At 42.6% G+C, this 19,966-nt stretch overlaps 1 protein-coding gene across 8 annotated transcripts; it reads right to left on the bottom strand.

The window, feature by feature from the left end:
- Positions 1-19,934, bottom strand: ZNF131 (zinc finger protein 131). 8 transcript variants are annotated; one of them, XM_068176153.1, is made up of 9 exons: positions 19,814-19,934; positions 16,115-16,253; positions 13,257-13,358; positions 12,127-12,271; positions 10,259-10,302; positions 9,941-10,024; positions 9,614-9,838; positions 3,974-4,104; positions 1-1,654 (listed from the first exon to the last, which is right to left on the bottom strand). In XM_068176153.1, the coding sequence occupies exons 2-9, from the start codon at positions 16,236-16,238 to the stop codon at positions 992-994; spliced, it is 1,518 nt and encodes a 505-aa protein (XP_068032254.1). In that variant the 5' UTR covers positions 16,239-16,253; positions 19,814-19,934; the 3' UTR covers positions 1-991. The 8 variants fall into 8 exon arrangements, with proteins under 8 accessions (XP_068032254.1, XP_068032252.1, XP_068032253.1 ...); XM_068176151.1 differs by having other exon boundaries at positions 9,941-10,302; XM_068176152.1 differs by having other exon boundaries at positions 9,614-10,024.
- Between the last annotated feature and the right edge of the window lie 32 nt (positions 19,935-19,966).

Raw genomic sequence — 19,966 nt, 5'->3', positions numbered from 1 at the left:
TTTTATGGTTGGTATTGTTTTATTTTCTAATATTGATTAAACTATTTACACTTCTAGTTTTCAATCCACAGTTTAGCATTCATACCTATGGCTTTTATGTTTAGCACATCTTTTTGTCAAGTGTCGGAATTTAATTAAAAAAAAAAAACCCAAGAACCTGATACCATATAGACAAGTCTCTTTGTTTATGTTTAAACATATTCATTTTCAAAAATTATTATTTATAAAAGAAAAGCCTGCTCGTAGCTTTCTTCCAAATCATGTTTATCACAGACTTTACCAAGCTCTTCCTATTTTTAAATGTCCTATTTAGCATGTCCCGCTGCCTCCAAGTGAAGTCTGTTCCCTCCCTCAGCCCCCCACCTCTAAATTTAATGCAAAAAGAAAATCAGTAACTGGCATTTTCAAGCAAAAATATAAAGCACTATAACATTACCTACACTGCCTGTAACAGAACTAAGTTCTCAAGAACTCTAGAAACTATGTGGAAATTTAACCACTCAGTGTTGAAAAGGCACAGGACTTTTGTGCTCCGAGACCTCCAGCAACAGTGCTTCTATCCCAGCCTGAAAGTTAAGATCCAAAAATTCACAGGTATGTAACTGTCACTTACAACAGAAGCCCTCAGGTTTTCCTACTCTCCTGCCAGAAACTTTGCTTCTACTGCAAGAGGAAAAGAGGTAAAATTACTTTTACATATACCCAGGAATGGTGTAATGATACAATGATACAAGCTATTCATTGCCAAAAATGTCAAAGTTGTCCCTGTCTGTGGTAGTTTCTTTTTCATGGCACTACATGAATGGGGAAGTATTTTTCACATATGAGAGAAGTTTAACTGTCCTTGAAGAAAGCTAATTTTGGTCCACTTGTCCAACTTCCTTTGGACAGCATATTGGAAAGGTGACCAGTGATGGTTCAAAAATCAATGTAAAAGTTAACAAAAATAATTTGGTATTTCATTTTTAAAACTGCAGTGTCATTATGAGTCCTAGTCATCCACTTTTGCATTTTGTGTGTCCACTAATTGTTGTGTTTTTAAGTCTTCAGCTTGCTCGTGATGTTCCTTATCTGCATCATCTGCTTGATTATGATCCTTTTCTTCTGCTTCTCCTTGATCAACACTTTGATATTCTACTTGTTCAAGGTCTGTTCCATCTGTAAGTTCTGCCTGTACTTCTTCCATCTGTATTTGATTTACATGCTCCACATGTAACTGCTCCATGTGCACTTCAGCACCTTGTTCAGTCTGAATGTGTTCAACTTCCAAGTAACTGATCTGCACCTGTTCCTGTAGTTCCTCCATCTGCGCGCCTTTCACTTGATTGTCCTGTATGAGATCTTGGTGCATCTGTTCCATAGTTACCTGTGCAGGATCCACTTGTACCTGAATTACTGGTAGGACATGGACTTGCTCAACTTGTTCTATTATTGTCATTGATGTTACTGGTTCAGTTTCCATAGCTTCCACTGGAAGAACCTCTTCTGTCACTAACAGTTCTGAAATATTGTGCCTTTCTTTGAGATGCCTTCTCAGCTCACTGCCTTGCATAAACCACAAATCACATAAGGTACAGTGGTTGGGCTTGTCACCAGTGTGTATTACCAAGTGGTCTTTGAACTGATCCCAGCTGTTAAACACGCTGTTACACACCTGAAACAAAAGATACAGTGTTTTAAATAGTGCCAACAGAAACGTGATAAAATACAGCGCCTATCTGAGATCACAGCTATACATAGTATAGCTTCTTGCTACTTGGATTCAAAAAACATACATGTTAGAGGTAAAAGCTGAGAAGAAAACTTCAAATGAACAGAAAACTTGATATTTTATTCTCTTTTAAGAATGGTGAGCTATTTTGAGTTGTGCATACATAAGATGCCTACAAAATTCACAAGTCAGTAGAGCATTTGAAAGTTTTCTCATCTGATATTCATGTACAGTATCAAACCCCAATCAATACACGTCTGGCACTAGAGTTTTGGGTGGAAAAATATTTATGTATTAATAGGGTGCGCTGAAAGTGTAATACAGACTGTTCTTTTACTGACATTCTAGATGGAGCACTACTGAACAACTTTTCCTTATCAGCTTTCACTTGCTCATGACATCGAGAGGTTTAACAGGCTAGGCTGAACTCTCCCACTTTGTGATTTAAAAAAACCCACTTGAGTGATTTCAGCAGACAAAACTTTTAAAACTCCATCCCTCTCATTCTCTTCCAGCAAAAAGTACTGCCTCAACAGCAGACACACTGTTTTGACAAAGCACATGAGCTCCTTTCCTTCCCTTCAGCTGGCACTGGAGGTAAATAGCTGGAAAACAACACACAGAGACTGCAGAAATAAATGAGATGCAGGGAGGAGGAGATAGAATAGTGGAGTAGAGTCAGGCTTGGAGTAAAAAAACCCACAGGCTCGGGAGTCTTTGTCCATGGAAATGTGTTTGGCAGTAGAGAGCAACAAGAACACACATTTCAACACCCCTTCACTGCTGACAAACAGTTTTGAAACGGGAGGTTCTATTTCTTCATCATTTTCAGTAACTGCACGGAAAGATGATGGAGGGAGTATCTGACAGCATTAACTCAACAGCAGGTCTGTGTAGTCAAGACAAACATCTCAATTGCTGAAGTCTGCTAAAATAGGTAGTAATACTATTGCCACACTTTCCCCCCCCGCCCAGGCTCACATTTCAGAAAGAGACTGCACATACAGTTTTTAAAATACTAATATTACAGATAAAGACACAAAATTACTTAGTCATACATAAAGATAATGACTATCAGCAATGCCCATGCACATAATTACTGTTCTTGCCACACAGAATCTAATTCAGTATTCAATGCATACACCTGAAGAGCACAAAAAGGACTCATCAAGAAACCACAGCTTTTTCTCCTCTTTGTTCAATGAACAAAGATTTGTTCAAATTTAGTTCTAAAGAGAAAAACTAAAAATTTATCCAAGAACTGATGCAGTTTCTTCAGGCTGAAGGGACACAAATCCACATTTGCAACATCTGTGAGAGGATTAGGAAGTTTAGAAAAGGAGTTATGACTTGAATCAGCTCTTTAAAAGTGAAGTAAGATTTATCTCAACAGCTTTTCAAACGTCAGTTACATATAGTGACCAAGTACCCTAGCAATCTCTACAGCATTTATTTTGCTTAAAAAATACTATAGAATGCCATAATAAATTTTAGTTACTTTCCAGACAAAATCAGTATGTTTGGTGTCAAACAGAGAATAATAGAACAAGAAATTAAATAATAATTTGTAGTTTAGACTTTACTTTGGGCTTCACTTTTAATGAAGCATGCTTAGAAGTGGGAAAGGTCTAGGTCAGTGTATCAAGAATCTTGAAAAGGAAGCAATGTAAAATGCAACCTACCCAGAAGAACATCTATGATTTTAAGTACTATGAGGCTCCACTTCAGTAATTCCATATTTTAAATGGAGATACTTAGATGTGAGAATTTATCTGCAAATTATTGAATGTGATCCAAAGTCCTCACTACTGTCTACAACTTCCTGGTTAGAAGAGGACGGGCCAGCACTGATCTCTGCTCTGTGGTGACCATTAACAGGACCCGAGGGAATGGCCTGAAGTTGTGTCAGGGGAAATTTAGGCTGGATATCAAAATCGTTTTTCACCCAGAGGTTGGTTGGGCACTGGAGCACCTCCCCAAGACAGTGGTCATAGCACCAGCCTGACAGAGCTCAAGACGCATTTGGACAATGCTCTCAGGGACAGGGTGTGACTCCAGGTGTCCTGTGCAAGGCTGGAAGCTGGACTCAATCCTTGTGGGTCCCTTCAAACTCAGCATATTCTGTGATTCAACATTATTTTACTGAAGTTTATTTTACTGAAGTAGCTCTTACAGACATAAGCCCACTCTCATTGCCTCTCCCGTTCAGTCCTCCCACACTCCTTGAAGGAGGGAGGTACCTCACCTATTTCCATTACCCACCTGACATTCATACAGTTTCTTTCTTCCCTTTTTAGCGCCAGCTCCAGACTGACAGGCTGTCAGGTGACCTTTCAGCGTGCTATTCCGAGCAAAACGTTCATGGCAATTTGGGCATTCAAAGGGTTTTTCACCTGTTGAGAAAGATACAAGGATTTGTAAGTGAATAAAACCACCCAGATTTCTTTCAGGTCTCTCTTCTTCCTCTCGCTCTCTTGTCTAGGTTGATAAACACATTATAAAGGTGTGGCCAATGGGATTATTCTGCAGAAAAGGAGATGAAAATTCAATATAAAAAGGCAAAAAACTGATGTAGAGTGATAACTCTCATTTAGAAGAAAACCAATGTAACAATTACCAGTAGCTTTTAAGGTATTTGTGGAAATTATATTACTATTCTGGCAAAATCTTTTAAAGAAATAGGCGCTATTTTACACTTTTCGTCTGATAATAGCTACAATTAAAGAATCAACATAAGTCAATATACAAAGTGACATATTAAAGAAGGAAGAATTTAAATAATACAACCTTTTATTTTCAGTAATAACAGCTTATGCTTGAAACTGAGCTCCAGTAAATGAAGCTGGCACAGAATGATTGTGAAATAACAGTGAATCAATACTAAAACAAAAATAACCTGTGCACCCAACTTTTCCCCAAAATAAACTGAAGAGAGAGCACAGAGGTACATAAATGGACACAAGCAAGATAAAAATTCCTCTCAGTTTGGCCACTTTATTTCAGTCATGGTATCAAACTTAGATGCCAGCTAAGGACAACAGCAGGGGAAGCTGAAAGCAGGTGTTTTTATTATCCAAGGTACTGTGCTGTCATCAAGTGGTAGTGAACAAAGGGTGTTGCACCATGCACAAACACAATGACATTCAAGCAAATTAATTTACAAAAAAACCTGGAAGAGTGTTTTTCCTCTGAAAGTCTGTAATAATCTGTATAGGTACTGCCACCAACATCACTACTGAAACAAATGGATAATGAACTCCAAAAGAGGCTGAGCCTATGGTATTTCAGTGAATACCATAAGGATCAATCCTAGCTAGTTTAAAAGCCTGCGTTTTCAGGCATGCAACAGTTATTGGATATTGCAGTGGAAAAACATTCTTCAGAAATATTTACTAGTTCTTAATTACATTTCTAAAAGAAATTCTCAAGTAGCTGAAGTTGGAACTTAAGCACCTGAATGCTACAAAAAGATGTTAAATGGTGGGAACATTCCCCTCAATGGTTACAAAATGCTACATATTTGGAGAGTGTCATACAGGAAAGGCAGAGGAAGCTAAACTGGCCTCAGTCCTACAGGTCAAAAATCATGGATTTTGCCCAAACAACTAGTGGGTTTGGAACTAGATGATCTTCAAGGTTCCTACCAATGCAAACCATTCTGCAATTCTATGATTTTACAGAGCATGCATGGATGACCAAAGAGTTCCTGGACAAACTCAAACACAAAAATTAAGTCCATGGGACCAGATGAGATGCATCTGCTGGTCTTGAGAGAGCTGAAGGAAGTTGCTAAGCAACTATCCATAAAATTTGAGGTGTGGCAGTGTGGTGAAGTTCAAGATGACTGGAAAAGCAGAAACACAACCCTTTTAAAACAGGGATATAAAGAAGAGCTGGAGAACTACGGGCCAGTCAGTCTCACATCCATGCCAAAATTCACTTCCCTGTCAAACCATGACACTGCCCTAAAAATCATGGAGCAGATCCTCTTGGTAGCTATGCTGTGAAGACAGGCTGAAAGCATTGGGGCTGCTCAGCCTGGAGAAGAAAAGGCTTCAGGGAGGTCAAAGAACATCTTCCAGTGCCTAAAGGCAGCCTCCAGGAAAGCTGGAAAGGGACTTTTAAGAGAATGTAGTGATAATAACAAAGAGGGGAATGGCCTTGAGCTGAAACAGAGTAGGTTTAGGTTAGATATTAGGAAGAAATTAATTTCTCAGAGGGTGGTGACGCACAGGAACAAGTATCCAAGGGAAGCTGTGGTTATCCCCTCCATGAGAATTGTTCAGGGCCCAGATGGATATGGCTGGCAGCAGCCTGGTCTAGTGGAAGGTACCCTGCCCATGGTCCCAGAGGGTCAAACTAAATGATATGTAAGGTCCCTTCCAAACCAAGCCATTTTATCATCCTATTACTGCCCCACTGCTATTTTAATGTAATTGCTGGTATAGTGATTGAACAACAACAGGGTAAAACATTTTTAGGACATTTTCTCACAGGCCTTTCAAGTTCATTTTAGCATTCAACCATTGGTATACAGAGCTCAGAATTTAGAAAGCCTATAACAGAATTGGAGCTTTTTCACTCTCCTTAGAAGACCACAGTTAAATGCTGATATCTGTTCCGATTTTAAGCTTAAGGCTTTTGAAAATGCTAATCTGTAAGTAATTAGATTTCATATGTTATATGAAACCCTACAGAGGGTCCGAAGTCAACTACACCCCAACAGAGAAGGAAATCTTGGCCGCCTACAAAGGAGTCCAAGCCGCAGAGGTGATTGGTACAGAAGCACAACTCCTCCTGGCACCCCGACTACCGGTGCTGGGGTGGATGTTCAGAGGAAAGGTTCCCTCCACCCACCATGCCACCAGTGCTACATGGAGCAAGTGGATTGCTCTCGTCACGCAGCGTGCCCATATTGGTAAACTGAATTGCCCTGGGATTTTGTAAGTAATTACAAATTGGCCTGCAGGTGAAAGTTTTGGTGTCACAGATGAAGAACAAGAACCAGTGACACGGGCTGAAGAAGCTTCACCATACAACCAGTTGCCAGCAGAGGAAACACGCTATGCTCTTTTCACTGACGGTTCCTGTCGCATCGTAGGGATGAACTGGAAGTGGAAAGCAGCTGTATGGAGCCCCACACGACGGGTTGCAGAGGCCACTGAAGGAGAGGGTGGATCAAGTCAACTTGCTGAACTCAAAGCCGTTCAACTGGCCCTTGACATTGCAGAGAGAAGTGGCCAAAGCTCTACCTCTACACTGATTCATGGATGGTAGCCAATGCTCTGTGGGGATGGCTGGAGAGGTGGAAAGAGGTTGACTGGCAGCGTAGAGGAAAACCAATTTTGGCTGCTGAAGAATGGAAAGACATTGCTACCTGCGTAGGGAAACTACCTGTGAAGGTTCACCATGTAGATGCCCATGTCCCCAAAAGTAGAGCTAATGAAGAGCAGCAAAACAATCAGCAGGTAGATCAGGCTGCAAAGATAGGGGTGTCAAAGATAGACTTGGATTGGCAACACAAGGGGGAGTTGTTCCTAGCACAATGGGCCCATGATGCCTCAGGCCATCAGGGTAGAGATGCCACTTTTAAGTGGGCACGGGACGACTGAGGGGTAGGTCTAACCATGGACAGTATTTCTCAGGTTATCCATGACTGTGAGACGTGTGCTGCCATCAAACAGGCCAAGCGAGTGAAGCCTCTATGGTATGGTGGGCAGTGGTCCAAGTACAGGTATGGGGAGGCCTGGCAGATTGACTACATCACGCTGGCCCAGACAAGCCAAGGCAAGCGCTACGTGCTCACAATGGTAGAAGCCACCACAGGATGGCTGGCAACCTACCCTGTGTCTCATGCCACAGCCCGTAACACCATTCTGGGCCTTGAAAAGCAAGTCCTTTGGAGGCATGGTACCCCTGAGAGTATTGAGTCAGACAATGGGACTCATTTGAAGAACAGTCTTATCAACACCTGGGCTAGGGAACATGGCATTGAGTGGGTGTACCATAGCCCCTACCATGCACCAGCTGCAGGCAAAGTGGAGAGGTACAACAGACTGTTAAAAACCCCCCTGAAAGCATTGGGTGGGGGATCTTTCAAAAACTGGGAGCAGCATTTAGCAAAGGCCACCTGGTTAGTTAACACCCGAGGTTCCACCAACCGAGCAGGTACTGCCCAGTCTGAGTCCCTGAATATAGTGGACGGAGATAAAGTCCCAGTGGCACGTCAGAGGTTTGTTACGGAAGACGGTGTGGATCAATTCTACCTCGAGTACAGAGAAACCCATTCATGGGATTGTCTTTGCTCAGGGACCAGGTTGTACATGGTGGATAATGCAGAGAGATGGAACAACAGGATGTGTACCTCAGGGAGACCTGATTGTGGGGTGAGACTCATATGCAAATATCACTGTTTGCTGGATGTTACTGCCATTGTTTGTACATCAAACCACACAGACATGAGACAGAAGGAAATGTGTAAGTGTCGAAGATATGAGCAAGTGAGATAGAAGGAAATGTGTAAGTGTTGAAGGTCTGAGTAAGTGAAAGATGGAAGTTTTTACTTGATGAAGTTTTTACATGATGATTGGTAGTTATGTTGATGATTTGGAGATAAGGGTTGGAATGTCCTAGGGTGACAACATTATGGTGCTTGTATCCCCAGTTGTGTTCTGTTTATGCCTGATATTATGTTCTGTGCCTTCAGGACTGACTCTGAAAGTGAAGGATTGTTTTGTCTTGTTATCAGCCAGCTCATCTCTCCACCATGGTCTATGTCTAGGAAAGGCTTGGCTTGCTTGCTTGCACCTATTTGAATTGCTTATAATGGAGAAACACTCCCTGCTTTACAGGGGATAAGGACTTCCCAAAGCTTGTTTATAAAAGGAACTTTTAAGAGGCTGTTGGGAATAGACCAGACACTGCCATATATCAATACTCAGCAGTCCCATACACAGATACAGGCTAATTAAATTAAGACATTCTAATTAAAAGGCTTTAACAATAACAAGCTGGTAAAGAAACAGAGCTGCTACCCTCCATTAAACTTTTACTTATGACTCATGACCGGCATATTAAACAAAAACATCTGGAAGATCAAGACCGCATATATTTTACATTCAGTTATCTGTGTCATTCTCAGTGTCTGTTCAGTCAGCTGACTTTTCAGTAAGATGAAGAAGTAATCTCCTATACTAAAAAGAAAGGAGGAGCACAAATCACTTTGTACTCAAAAGATTTTTGCTACCCAGATTTCAAAGAGTAAAAAAAGTGTACTATAATGATTAAGAATGTTTTGCCAGTTTTAGTAGTTTTGCTTAATTAACCAAGAAAATTCATATCATAGATGAGAAGAGACAAGATCAAAGATAAAATTTCCAAACATGATGGTACAAGACATAATTCTTCGACGGTATTTTATGTCTAATAGGCATTTGGTCAGAAGTTCTGTTAGATAAAGAAACTCTCTAGACTGTATTCCACAAAGAAGATTGTGATTCAAATAATATTTCAACAGAAATATTTACTACAAAAATTTGAAAATAAAAGTAGTTCCTCAGTTTGGTATTTCTGAAGAAGGGGACATGACTTAAGGAAGTATTTTGAAAAAAATCTCTAAGATTTAACAGACTTGACAGAGAAGCTTCCTTACTACTTTCTGGTTTTAGGTGGTTATTTTTAATTGACTCAATCCCCTAAAAGTTTCCAACATCAATGGAAAACAAAAAAACATGAACAAACAAAAAGACATACCACCATTTTAGTTATAAGTAGAAGCCAAGTATTTCTAGCACTCAGGACGCATTTATTTTCTTCAGCATATTTTCTATTTCCCCAAAACATGCAAAAGCCCAAAATACTAGAATGAAGGACACCAGCACAGGTCTGTAGCAGTGTTCTTACCTGTGTGCTTCCGAAGGTGCTCTTTAAAATGCCCAAAGTGGTCAAACTGCTTGTCACAGTACTGGCATACATGTATTTTCTTGCCAGGTCTTTGCTTCTTGCTGGCACCACCTTCATCAAGGTGGTAACAGGTGAGGTGCTGTTTCAAAGCACTCTCTCGTAGGTATCTTTTATTGCATATGTCACATTTGTAATTCTCAGATGAGTGTGTTTTCATGTGTTCCTTAAAATGGTAAAACAATTTAAATGAACAGTTACATTTCTCACAGTGGAATAAATTGTTCATGTGTGACAGCTGAAGTTCCACAATTTCAATACCTTCTATCTGTTTGCACGAGGTGTCAGTTGCACTATCACCTTCTTCTTGCTCCTGGCATTTTCTCTCTCCCTGACGATACTTGCTGGTGATATCTGCCAAAAGAGCCAAAGCAGATTCATCTGATGTACCTGTTGTCTGTATGTACTTTATGGATTGCTCTGCAGAAGCTACTTCTTCAAGGGTTTCAATGCTGTCATCCTCCACTTTCATCGTCCCTTCAGCAATCTCAACCTCAATTTCAACAGGCTCTGATTCTGCAGATGGCAGTGTTTCTGTGATAACATTAGAAGTTTCAGCAATCTTCCTCTTTTTTGGTTTATTTTTACCTTGTGCTTCATTTGATTCTAAGGGTGATGAATTTTCTTTGTTCCTGAAAAGCATTTGCATAAACATGGTTAAGATCAATTAACAATGACATAATTCCTGTCTAGTAATGAGGTTCTGAATCCAAAACTCTCCCATCTGTTTCTCGAAGCTGAATGATGACCACATTATCTGTGTGCACATCAGGAGCTAATTTGTCCTCAATCTACACTCTGCAGTGCAGTAAAATAATGTTGTTAAATCTGATAAAGTATTTTTAAGTATTTAAAGTAAATAGCTCTGCTTGAATGATACAAATCATCTATCAAGAAGAAAAGCCAGTTAACCTAATGGCTTATCTAAAAATTTGTGAAATTCTGTACTTGGAAAGAAAATTTCTCTAAAATTATTACTTCTTTGGCCTGCCTACTCAGAAATAAGGTTTAAGTCCCTCCTATGCCATTCACCTGTTAAGCTCTGGATTGTCTGCAACTCTAAACAGTACTTAGAGCTCGTCAGAAAACACTTTAGCTGTGACTTCACATGATGATTATACATACAAGGGTTAACGCATCCCAAAATTCAGGAAGGCACACTGCTAATAGCTGACATTAAAAAAAGCTACCAGGATGTGAAAGGAGTATTCTAGTTTAATTTTCTGGGCTTAATCACAGCTCTCAGTTCTGTGCTGTTTTCTCTGCATAACGTACACACAATGCCCTTCCTCCAAAATGTCAGGGATGGCATGGCATCTCAAACACAGACACAGCTGAGTGGGTCAATGCTTTCAAGTCATCCACAGCACTACTGTGCTGGAGGTTTTACTACTGATCATCAGTTTCAAACATAATTTGCTATCTTCCCATCATATAGACTGACTGGAGTAAACTGTGCTTTTAACCTTCATCTGAACCATCATGAATCCTTTCATGTAATGCACTCCCTATTACTTCCAGGCTTTCTAGTAACAAGAGACAAGACTTTGCCCAGTATCTCCAAGTCATATTGGCAGATGTGTAACTAATGATGTAATGCAGGCCACAGCTTATAAATGGCACCTTAGTCTGTTCACACACAGGAAAACAGTAGCTAAACCCAGTTTCATATAGCCTGGATTTCTAATGTCAACCAGATCACAGGTACATTGCAAGGAGCTCCTGGATCACATACCAAAAACAATTAGTGTAGCATGCAGAAGGAATGAGAACATGAGAGTACTTTATAGAAGTGAAATGGAAGAAAGGGGATGAAAAACAGTATGATGGGACTGGCACCCATTTTTTTCAAGCTAGACTTGTGCAATAGATTACAATTCCTGGTACTGGATAAGTGCTGCAGCAACATTTGATTGAGTATTCAACCCAGATAAAACCGACTTTAACAGTTACATTCATTCAAGAAATTTGAGAGATGAATTTTGCAGCAAGAGGTTTTAAGATCACTACTTATTCTCTCAGAAATAGCAGAAAGCTACACAAAATCAAAACACCACAAAACAAAACAAGCACCATGAAATCAAAACAAGCACAAACTTGTTAATGTTGTCTGATTACCAGAAACACATTGTCACTGCACAGCCAGCTGTCAATTGTGGGCCATCAGACAGCACAGAGACCAACTATCAGGTACCACAGAATCACAGCCCTACAACATCAGCAATATTTAGAAGCCATGTCACTTGTCATTGAGTTCTAGCCCAATGAATATGACATTCTTGTTTTACCCTGTGTAATTCTGAAATGTATGTTACAGTAGAAGAATACATGGGTCTACACAAGGAGGTTCCAGCATAAGGAACAGCACTGCAAAATACTAGCAGCCAGCTCGTGCAGTAGCCTTATTGAGACTCTCTCCTTCAGTGTTGGAAAGAAAAAGAGGCTTATGTGCTTACCTGATTTCAAGTGCTTTGATTGCTTCTAGCATCTGTAGATACTCTGCAGCTTTCCAAACATCATTTGCTTCTTCCTCACCTTGTACCATTAGCTTTGCTGTATAGGTGAACTCAATTAGGTGACGAAATGCTATGTTACTTACACCTGTGTACAGGCAAGAGAAACAAGTTACCTTTAACAATTCTGCAGCCTTATCTTGCCAAAGAATCTTGCACACTTGCCTGCACACCATTTTGATCACAGTACTGTAGTCACCATTTCATAAAGGTCACACCCTTAAATGGCTCCACTGAATGGTTTGGGTTGGAAGAGACCTGAGACCTTTATAATCACCTAGTTCCAGCCTCACTCATGTTGGAATAAAAAATCCTACTAGAGAAACATAGTCTAAAACAACTGTGGAGTTTTGCCATGACAAAAATAAAAGGAATGATAAGATGGACAAAAAGCTGTTTCAATAATATATAGATTTAAACACAAAAATACTGTTCCTGGAGGCTGAAATGCTGCTCTAGGAATTTCATTTCCTCCCTGCCTACCACATAAGTATTGCACCATGTTGGCCTTGCTCTTGCATCCCAGCCAAGGCATCTGCCATTGGCCATCACTGACAGCCTTTTTCAGCTGACTGGAATGGCTTTTCTCTGGGAAAGCTTTTGTGTAGTACTGCTAGTCCTAAAAACATATACAGGGTCTGCCTGACCTTCACTAGCCATGTATTAGGGGAAAGAAGGGCAAAAAAAAAAAGAAATATAATCTCACATAATCTCACATTATCCCTTCCAATATACTTAATATTGTTCTCATTTTGATTTTTCTTCAGGGAGGTTTTCTTTCCAGTTATGGTAGCTTAGAACAACTCAAGAACTAAGATCTAGAAAGTTAACTGCAATAACCAAGCATGTTCAAGTGTTCAAATCCAGTCTGGATATGGCCTTGACCAACCTGGTCTAGTGGGAGGCACCCCTTCCCATGGAAGGGGAGGTTGGGCCTAGATAATCTTAACATTCTATTACTCCAACCCTAAACATTCTATGATTCTATGAACTAGCCTCTACGCAGGATGCTACAATAATTTGCAGCTTGGGCATACAACTCTGAATGCTTTTACTTGCACAAGTCAGATTACCTTCAATCTCCACCAATGGCTCCTGAGTGAAATCTTGGAAGAATTTGTGGAAGAACTGGCTACAGGCAGCAAGAACTGCCTTATGAGCTTTGAAATGGTGACCTGCAAAGGGAGACAAAAGTTTGGTTTAAGGTAACACCTTCCTCCCCTCATAGTGCAGAATAAGTGCAGATGCAGGAAAAAAGACCACCCAGTGTAAACATCTATTCCAGCAGCATATACTGAGTGACTCTCCTTGTAAAAGAGGATAGTACTGCAGCTGGCTCGTACCTTCTCACACAGAACCTTGCTGACATTGCTGACCTTGCTAAAGCTCTGCAACTCAACTAGCTGGACAACTCACTCACTCACTCGTTTCTCTTTTCAGATATTAAGAAATGAATTATGGGAAATTTCTACTGAAACTTTTCTTGCTATGTCTTGGACTCAGCTCTGTATGCCTCATGTTTTTGTTGCTCCTACAGACTGATATCACCACTGCCAGCACAAACACCTGTCGTGGTTTGACATGGAAGCGAATTTTTCCAGGAAGTTGGGTCAAACCAATCAGTGGTCAGGTTTGGATATTGGCACCTGAAGTGACCACTGAAGATAGGGATACGCCTCTGAGAACACAGGGGGTGAAAAGCAGGAACTCCCAAGAGCTCGCTCTCTTTGGTTCTGGTCAGGGTGCTGTGCAGATCTCCCCCGCCCAGCCACAGGCTGGGTGGGGGAGGGGAAGCCATGAGGCCTGGTCGAGGTGAGCCGAGGGGTAGAAGGACTGGAACTGAGCCAGCTCCTGTGGACGGAAGGGTGGAGAGAAGCGGAGATGTCTTTGTCATCCCCCCCCAGAGGGAAGAGACAGAGAGTCCGGACGGCACCTGTAACTTTGCCGGCGAGGAGGAGAAGGAGAAGGGGGTGAGGTGCCCAGCCTTGGCCTTGGGAATTGGCTTCTGAGCAGAGATTTCAGCCGTCTGGGGAGTCTGAACTTTTAACCCTTTCCTGAGAAATGAAGGCTTTGTAAAATATTACTCCTTCTTGACTTGAAGTAGAAGAGAGACAGTCTGGGATCCGAGATGATAGAAGAGGAAATTTTTGAGTTGGGAAGAGATGATGGAGTGGCTTGTGGCTGGACTTTTCTTGTTAGCCATAGACTGAACCAAATTCTCCTGCAACAGAGACTGCATTTGGGGGGATGCAGTGGTGGGCCAAGAGACCTGTTTCAGTGATTACCAACAGAGGAATGGAGAGAACAGAGGAAAGTTGAAGAGGGTGTGGAGAGGCCCTCTGTCTTCAGAGAAGAAGAAGAGAAGATGATCTCTGTTCTTGGACCCTCAGCCCCAGGGGAAAATGGGGAGGACTGTAGTCCCAAGATGAGATGCTGAACTGTTGTCTCTTTTGGTCTTTGGCAAAGCATCCTTAAAGGAGCCCTATGAGCAGTCTGTCCATGCCCGGTGGTGAGAGCACTGGGACATGGAAAGGAGAGTGTCACCATGTCAGATTTTCTCCGGGCAGTTGCCATGTGTGACATGGAGACACAAGGGTGGCAATTGTGTTTCCTGGGGGTCTGTGGCTCAGGAGAGACTCCTGTCTCCCTTGATGGACTGAGTATTGATTATCTGAAGGGTGGCAACTTGGTCAAGATCCTGGGTGGTGTCTCACTGTTTGTGAGAAATTTTTTGGAAATCAGGTGGGAGGAGGAGGAGCGTTTTGGAAGGTCTTCATCCTGGATTTAGTGTCTGTGGTTTTTCTACTGGTAGTAGTAATAAGTTTTTTTTCTTTGTTATCAAGCTTGGGCCTGCTCTGCTCTGTTCCCGATCACATCTCACAGCAATTATTTAGGAAGGTGCGTTTTCATGGGGGTGCTGGCATGGCGCCAGTGTCAAACCATGACAACACCACAGAACAAAAGTGGTTCTGCTCTATTCTTTCTGTCTTCCAGAGTCTGTATTTCTTCTCCCCAGCTGAAGCATGCATATTCATAGGGCTCAGTGGTGCAGGGATAAAGGAAGCAACACAAATTAGAACTACACAGCTGCACAGAAAACCAGCTCAGAGTTCAAAACAAGGATTTGGTAATGACAGAGCAGGAGCAAACATTCAGGGCAAGCACTATCAGTGAAACTGTGTGTGGCTGTCCCTGAAGAATTTTTTTTGGCTTTATTTGCTTACCCCCTTCTAATCTGGACTCTGTAGGATCCTTTTTCTTCAAGTGATTTGTTGCTATCCTTTAAAAGGTCCGGTGTTACTCCCTTAGCTAACCTGGCCTACTGGACACTGCCTATATTCCCTGTAGTGCTCATCCATTCTAAGACGTGTTTGGAATATGAAGCAGACTTAAATAATCTACCACATACCATCTTTTCTAAGGAAATAATAAGCACTAGTATCTTCATAATCCTTTAAAAACAGTTTTTATGCCCTTAGAACACATACAAAAAGTGTGTGCTTCTACCCTTTTTCTAAGTATACATTAAAATAGTAGACAGATACTAGAGAAGCTGCTGCGAGAAGCAAATATTGTTTCAAGGTGTGGGTTTTTAAAATTTAAACACAGTATTTATAAAGGTTCTCTGAATGCAGTCAGACAGCTCAAATCAAAAATTTAACAATGTTTTGGGAATCCTTAGCACATTAAATATACCACAGCAGTTTCAAAGAGGGCTTCTATCTGAAAGCATTTTAGTCTCTTGTTTGGGAAAGCAGAAGCAAAATTATTAACCACTACGATGAAACTTTGCAAGTAACTTGCACACAGGTACGGAACTAAGAATTGGTTCACAGCCCCGTCTGACACCTGACCATGATAAATCCAACATCATCCCAGCACAGCTTTCAGAATTCTCTGAATACCAACTAGTTCTCAGGTCTGTACATACCATCGACAATCAGAGTGATATCTGTAAATTGGTCCTGCTCACGTTGTTCATTCAGTCTATCCAAAATAACTTTATAGTGTTCAGGGAATTCCTGGATACATTCCATCATTTCCTCAGCTTCCATGGCAAAAGGCCTGGTCTGCAAAACAAATGTGGTATGAGAGTAAGAATACTGTGCCACTCAGTAAATACTGTGCAGAGACACAGTGCAGAGACAGGTTATTATACAAATGTGAACTAACTAGCAATTTGCCAGGACTATAAAACGAACGGAAAAACTGTCTTGCTAACAGGTTTTTTACCCAATGTTAGCGGACAGGTAGGAAATGGCACAGTTAATGATGTGGAATATTGTCTTATTTGGACACATGAAGAAACAGCCAAAGTGGGTATTTCTTTATCCTACAGATTCAGCAGGGACCCACCACCCTCAAAGCAAATACTACCGCAACACAACATCCCACAGCTACTCATCCAATACCACAGCAGCATAATCTCAGAATCTTCATACAGTTCTTGCAATCCCTCCAATCCACTTGGATAACAGACAGTTCTTAAAACTTTTATATTTAAGTCACACTTTGCAGCTCATGAACACAAGTTGTTTACTTCCTTTAAATATGGATGTAATACAGCAGCAATTTTCAATTTCTGAGTGCATTACAATTGCCAGGGATTTCATTTGCTCTCAAGCTTATTCATCCATCCTACTTATACTTCTTCCTCTGTAAAGTGAAATATTCTTTGCCAGCCTTCTGACATATAATGCCTGTAGTCTGATAGCACTTCCTCCCTTACTAACACAATAAACATAGCTGGGGGTGGGAGTTGCAGAGGATCTCAGACCTGGAGAGGGTTAGCAGAACTCGGTGCCTGTGGATGAGATGCAGTCAGTAGTCTGCTGCATATGCAGAATAACTTCAGGAGAGCATCCAAGTGCTTCAACGAAAGCACTTCACAAAGTACCTCCAGGCAAAATTACTTCAGATCCATGCAGCTACGCTCATCTTCAACTCCCACACTAATGTGGCTTACACTTAGAATGCTGCAGAAAAAAAGAATTATGGAGTTCCTGTTTACACCACAAAACACACTCCCTTCTTGTCTCAGAAAAGTCACCCATGAAGAAGTTGTTTTGCCAAGAGAATGAAATAAGCAGAGCAGAAGCAACTACTTAGGGAAATCCAGCTCTACCTGCTACTGCTACCTTGCCAATCACAAAAATGCTATCTGCAAAAGTTGGATTCGTTACTTAGTGTGCAACAAGCCAAAAACCTACACACTCGAGGTGACATCGATTACTTATTTCAGAGTTGTGCAGGCCTGGGTGCCCGGGAGAATTCCACAAATCAAGTACCCAACTATAAAAACTTTTTACTAATTATTATACATTTTACCAAGCAAAAGGATTAGTGTTCATTGGTTACAAGTAACATAGTTCTCTAATTAATTAGTATTCTCTCTTCTACTGGTTAATGATTTTCTTGTTTCCTGTGCTAATTAGTCCACACGCTCAGTCTCTCTCTTCTTTTGGATCAGGTTTCTTGGGTTGGTTCTTGCAATCTCCCCCAGCCAGAATTACCTGCTACCCAGTTGGAACCAATTCCAACACAATTGCTAGGTTTGCTTAATTAGTTTCTTCCTTATTTTGGGGTTTCTGCTACATGTCCCTGTGGCCTCTAAATTCTAGACTGTCTGTGTCTACTATCAGTGGTACACCCATTTTCCTAGGCTTTGTTAGCCTGCCCTTAGATCTGAGATAACTGAAGTATGTCTTCATAAGCTTAAAAAGGCAATTTTACCCACAAGTAATTTGTTTTTCTAACACCTGGACATTACTTAGAGCTTGTCGGCTGCTCTCTGTACCAGGGATTAAATCTCCTTTCTTGTTGAAGAGGCTTGACAGTACACAAAGATCAAACATCAAAGCAAATCCTTCCTTAAGAAAGTTCTATGTATTCCATATTTCACACCAGAAACAACTGTCAGGGTCTTCAAGTGGGCAGAGGAGCCCAGCGCGCAGGGGAAGACAAGGTGGAAGGGTACAGATGCTGCTGCTGCATTCTCTTCACTTCATCTGTAATGGTGGGTCTAAGACAGACAATCAGAAGTTCCTGCCTTTCTTTCACCATATGGTGTTTCAAATAAAGTCTCATGTGGGAAGGTGTCAGCTACCTACTACACAGTTTAATTCTTCTTGCCCATTTTTGACACATTACAAAAGGGCAGATGACTTGCAATTAAAATCATAATTCCTGAATAGAAAAATTTGATCTCCAACCCTCATGATTTTCATCTCCCATGGTTTTTGCTTTACTTCCAAACTTACTGTAGGGATATCTTAAAAAGAAACACCCCAAATCTCAAAATAATAGATCAACCTTAGCCTAGCAAACACAAGATACTTTAAAAAGCTTTTTCTTAGAACTCTTACAAAACACAGTAAGGAACATACAGTTTATGTCAGGCAGTTCATTAATTTACACAGCACTAGTAAAAACATGAACGTACTGTGTATCTAAATGCAGTTGCAGCATTGAGTATTCTCGTTTTAAAAACCTCAGTCATACTGCACAAAAAGGCCTGACAAAACAGCACATGTTCAGTAAGAGCGTGACTGCTTTGGAGGAAGGAGTGAAAACTACAGCTGGGAAAACAAAGCAGCCGAGGAAGACGGACAGAAGCGATCCAAATTCCCACTTATGAGTGGGCTCAAAGATGTGCGACAGAGTGGACCGCTTCAGTTGACTGTGCAATTTCCTTGAAAGACTCATCGAAATACTGCCTTAGCCTTATAAGCCTGTAGCCCTGGACGCATTTCATGTAATGTGCATATGATTCGCAGAGCTGCTTTTATAAATCTGCCTCAATGAAACATGATATTATTACTATTCTCCTGGGCTACATCAGGAGCTCCTCGGATTCCAGGCACCAGATGTCTGTTTCCCGCACATGGATCCCGGAGGCGCAGGCGGGGCAGTGCTGGGGCAGGTCGGGCGACCCGAGGAGCCGATGCGGCGTGCCCACAGCACCGCCATCTTGGGAAGGGTTGAAGCCGTGGCCTGGCCAGTGCAGAAGCAGGAATTCCTCATGCACCCAGCGCTCAAGCACGATCCCGATCCCGATCCCGATCCCGATCCTGGGCCCCGCGGCGCGGACGCGGGATCGGTGCCTCTCCCGCCGGGATCGTGGGCACAACGGCCGCCAGGCGGCGCCCCCACCGCCGGCCGCCCCACCCGGGGCTCCCACCACCCGAGCGCGCCTCCCGCGGCTGCGGCCCGCGCGCCCCGCGGCCGCCCGCGGCCTCATTGGCGGTCGCCGGTGTCAGTCAGCGCGACCCCCGCCAATCGCGAGGCGCGGCAGCGCTCGCGCCGGACGCAGAAGCCAATGGAGCGGCCGCCGAGTGCCCGGAGCGGGCGAAGGCGGAAGGCCTGGCCCGTGCCCAGGGCTCGCCGCGCACGGGGGATGCGGGCGCGGTTCGGGCGGCGCCGCCAGGCACGGGGGTTCCGTGGGGCACCCCGAGAGGGGACCGGGCCGCTGCTGCCCCGAGCCCGGCGCGCGGCAGCGCTGCCGCCTCTTTAGTCCTTATTACGTCATCAAACCGCGCATTAAATCGATCCCTTTTCAATTCCCAGCCGGGTCGCGGCCCGACGACGCGACGCTCCGAGGGGTGGGGAGGCGGTTCCGCCGGGGACTCACCGGGAGCAGCTCCTCGCCTCGCCGCGCCGCTTCCCGCTCCACCGCCGCCGCTTCCTGCTGCCCGGCACGCTGGAAAGCGGGGTGCGCGCCGGCCAATCCCGACTCGCATTCCCGGCCTGCCCCGCGCTCACCCTTCACGCGACAGGGCGCGCG

Source organism: Anomalospiza imberbis, chromosome Z (genome assembly GCF_031753505.1).
Source record: "Anomalospiza imberbis isolate Cuckoo-Finch-1a 21T00152 chromosome Z, ASM3175350v1, whole genome shotgun sequence".
NCBI lineage: Eukaryota > Metazoa > Chordata > Aves > Passeriformes > Viduidae > Anomalospiza > Anomalospiza imberbis.
The sequence above is the reverse complement of the archived record's forward strand: the minus strand, read 5'-3'. Positions and strand labels throughout refer to the sequence as shown.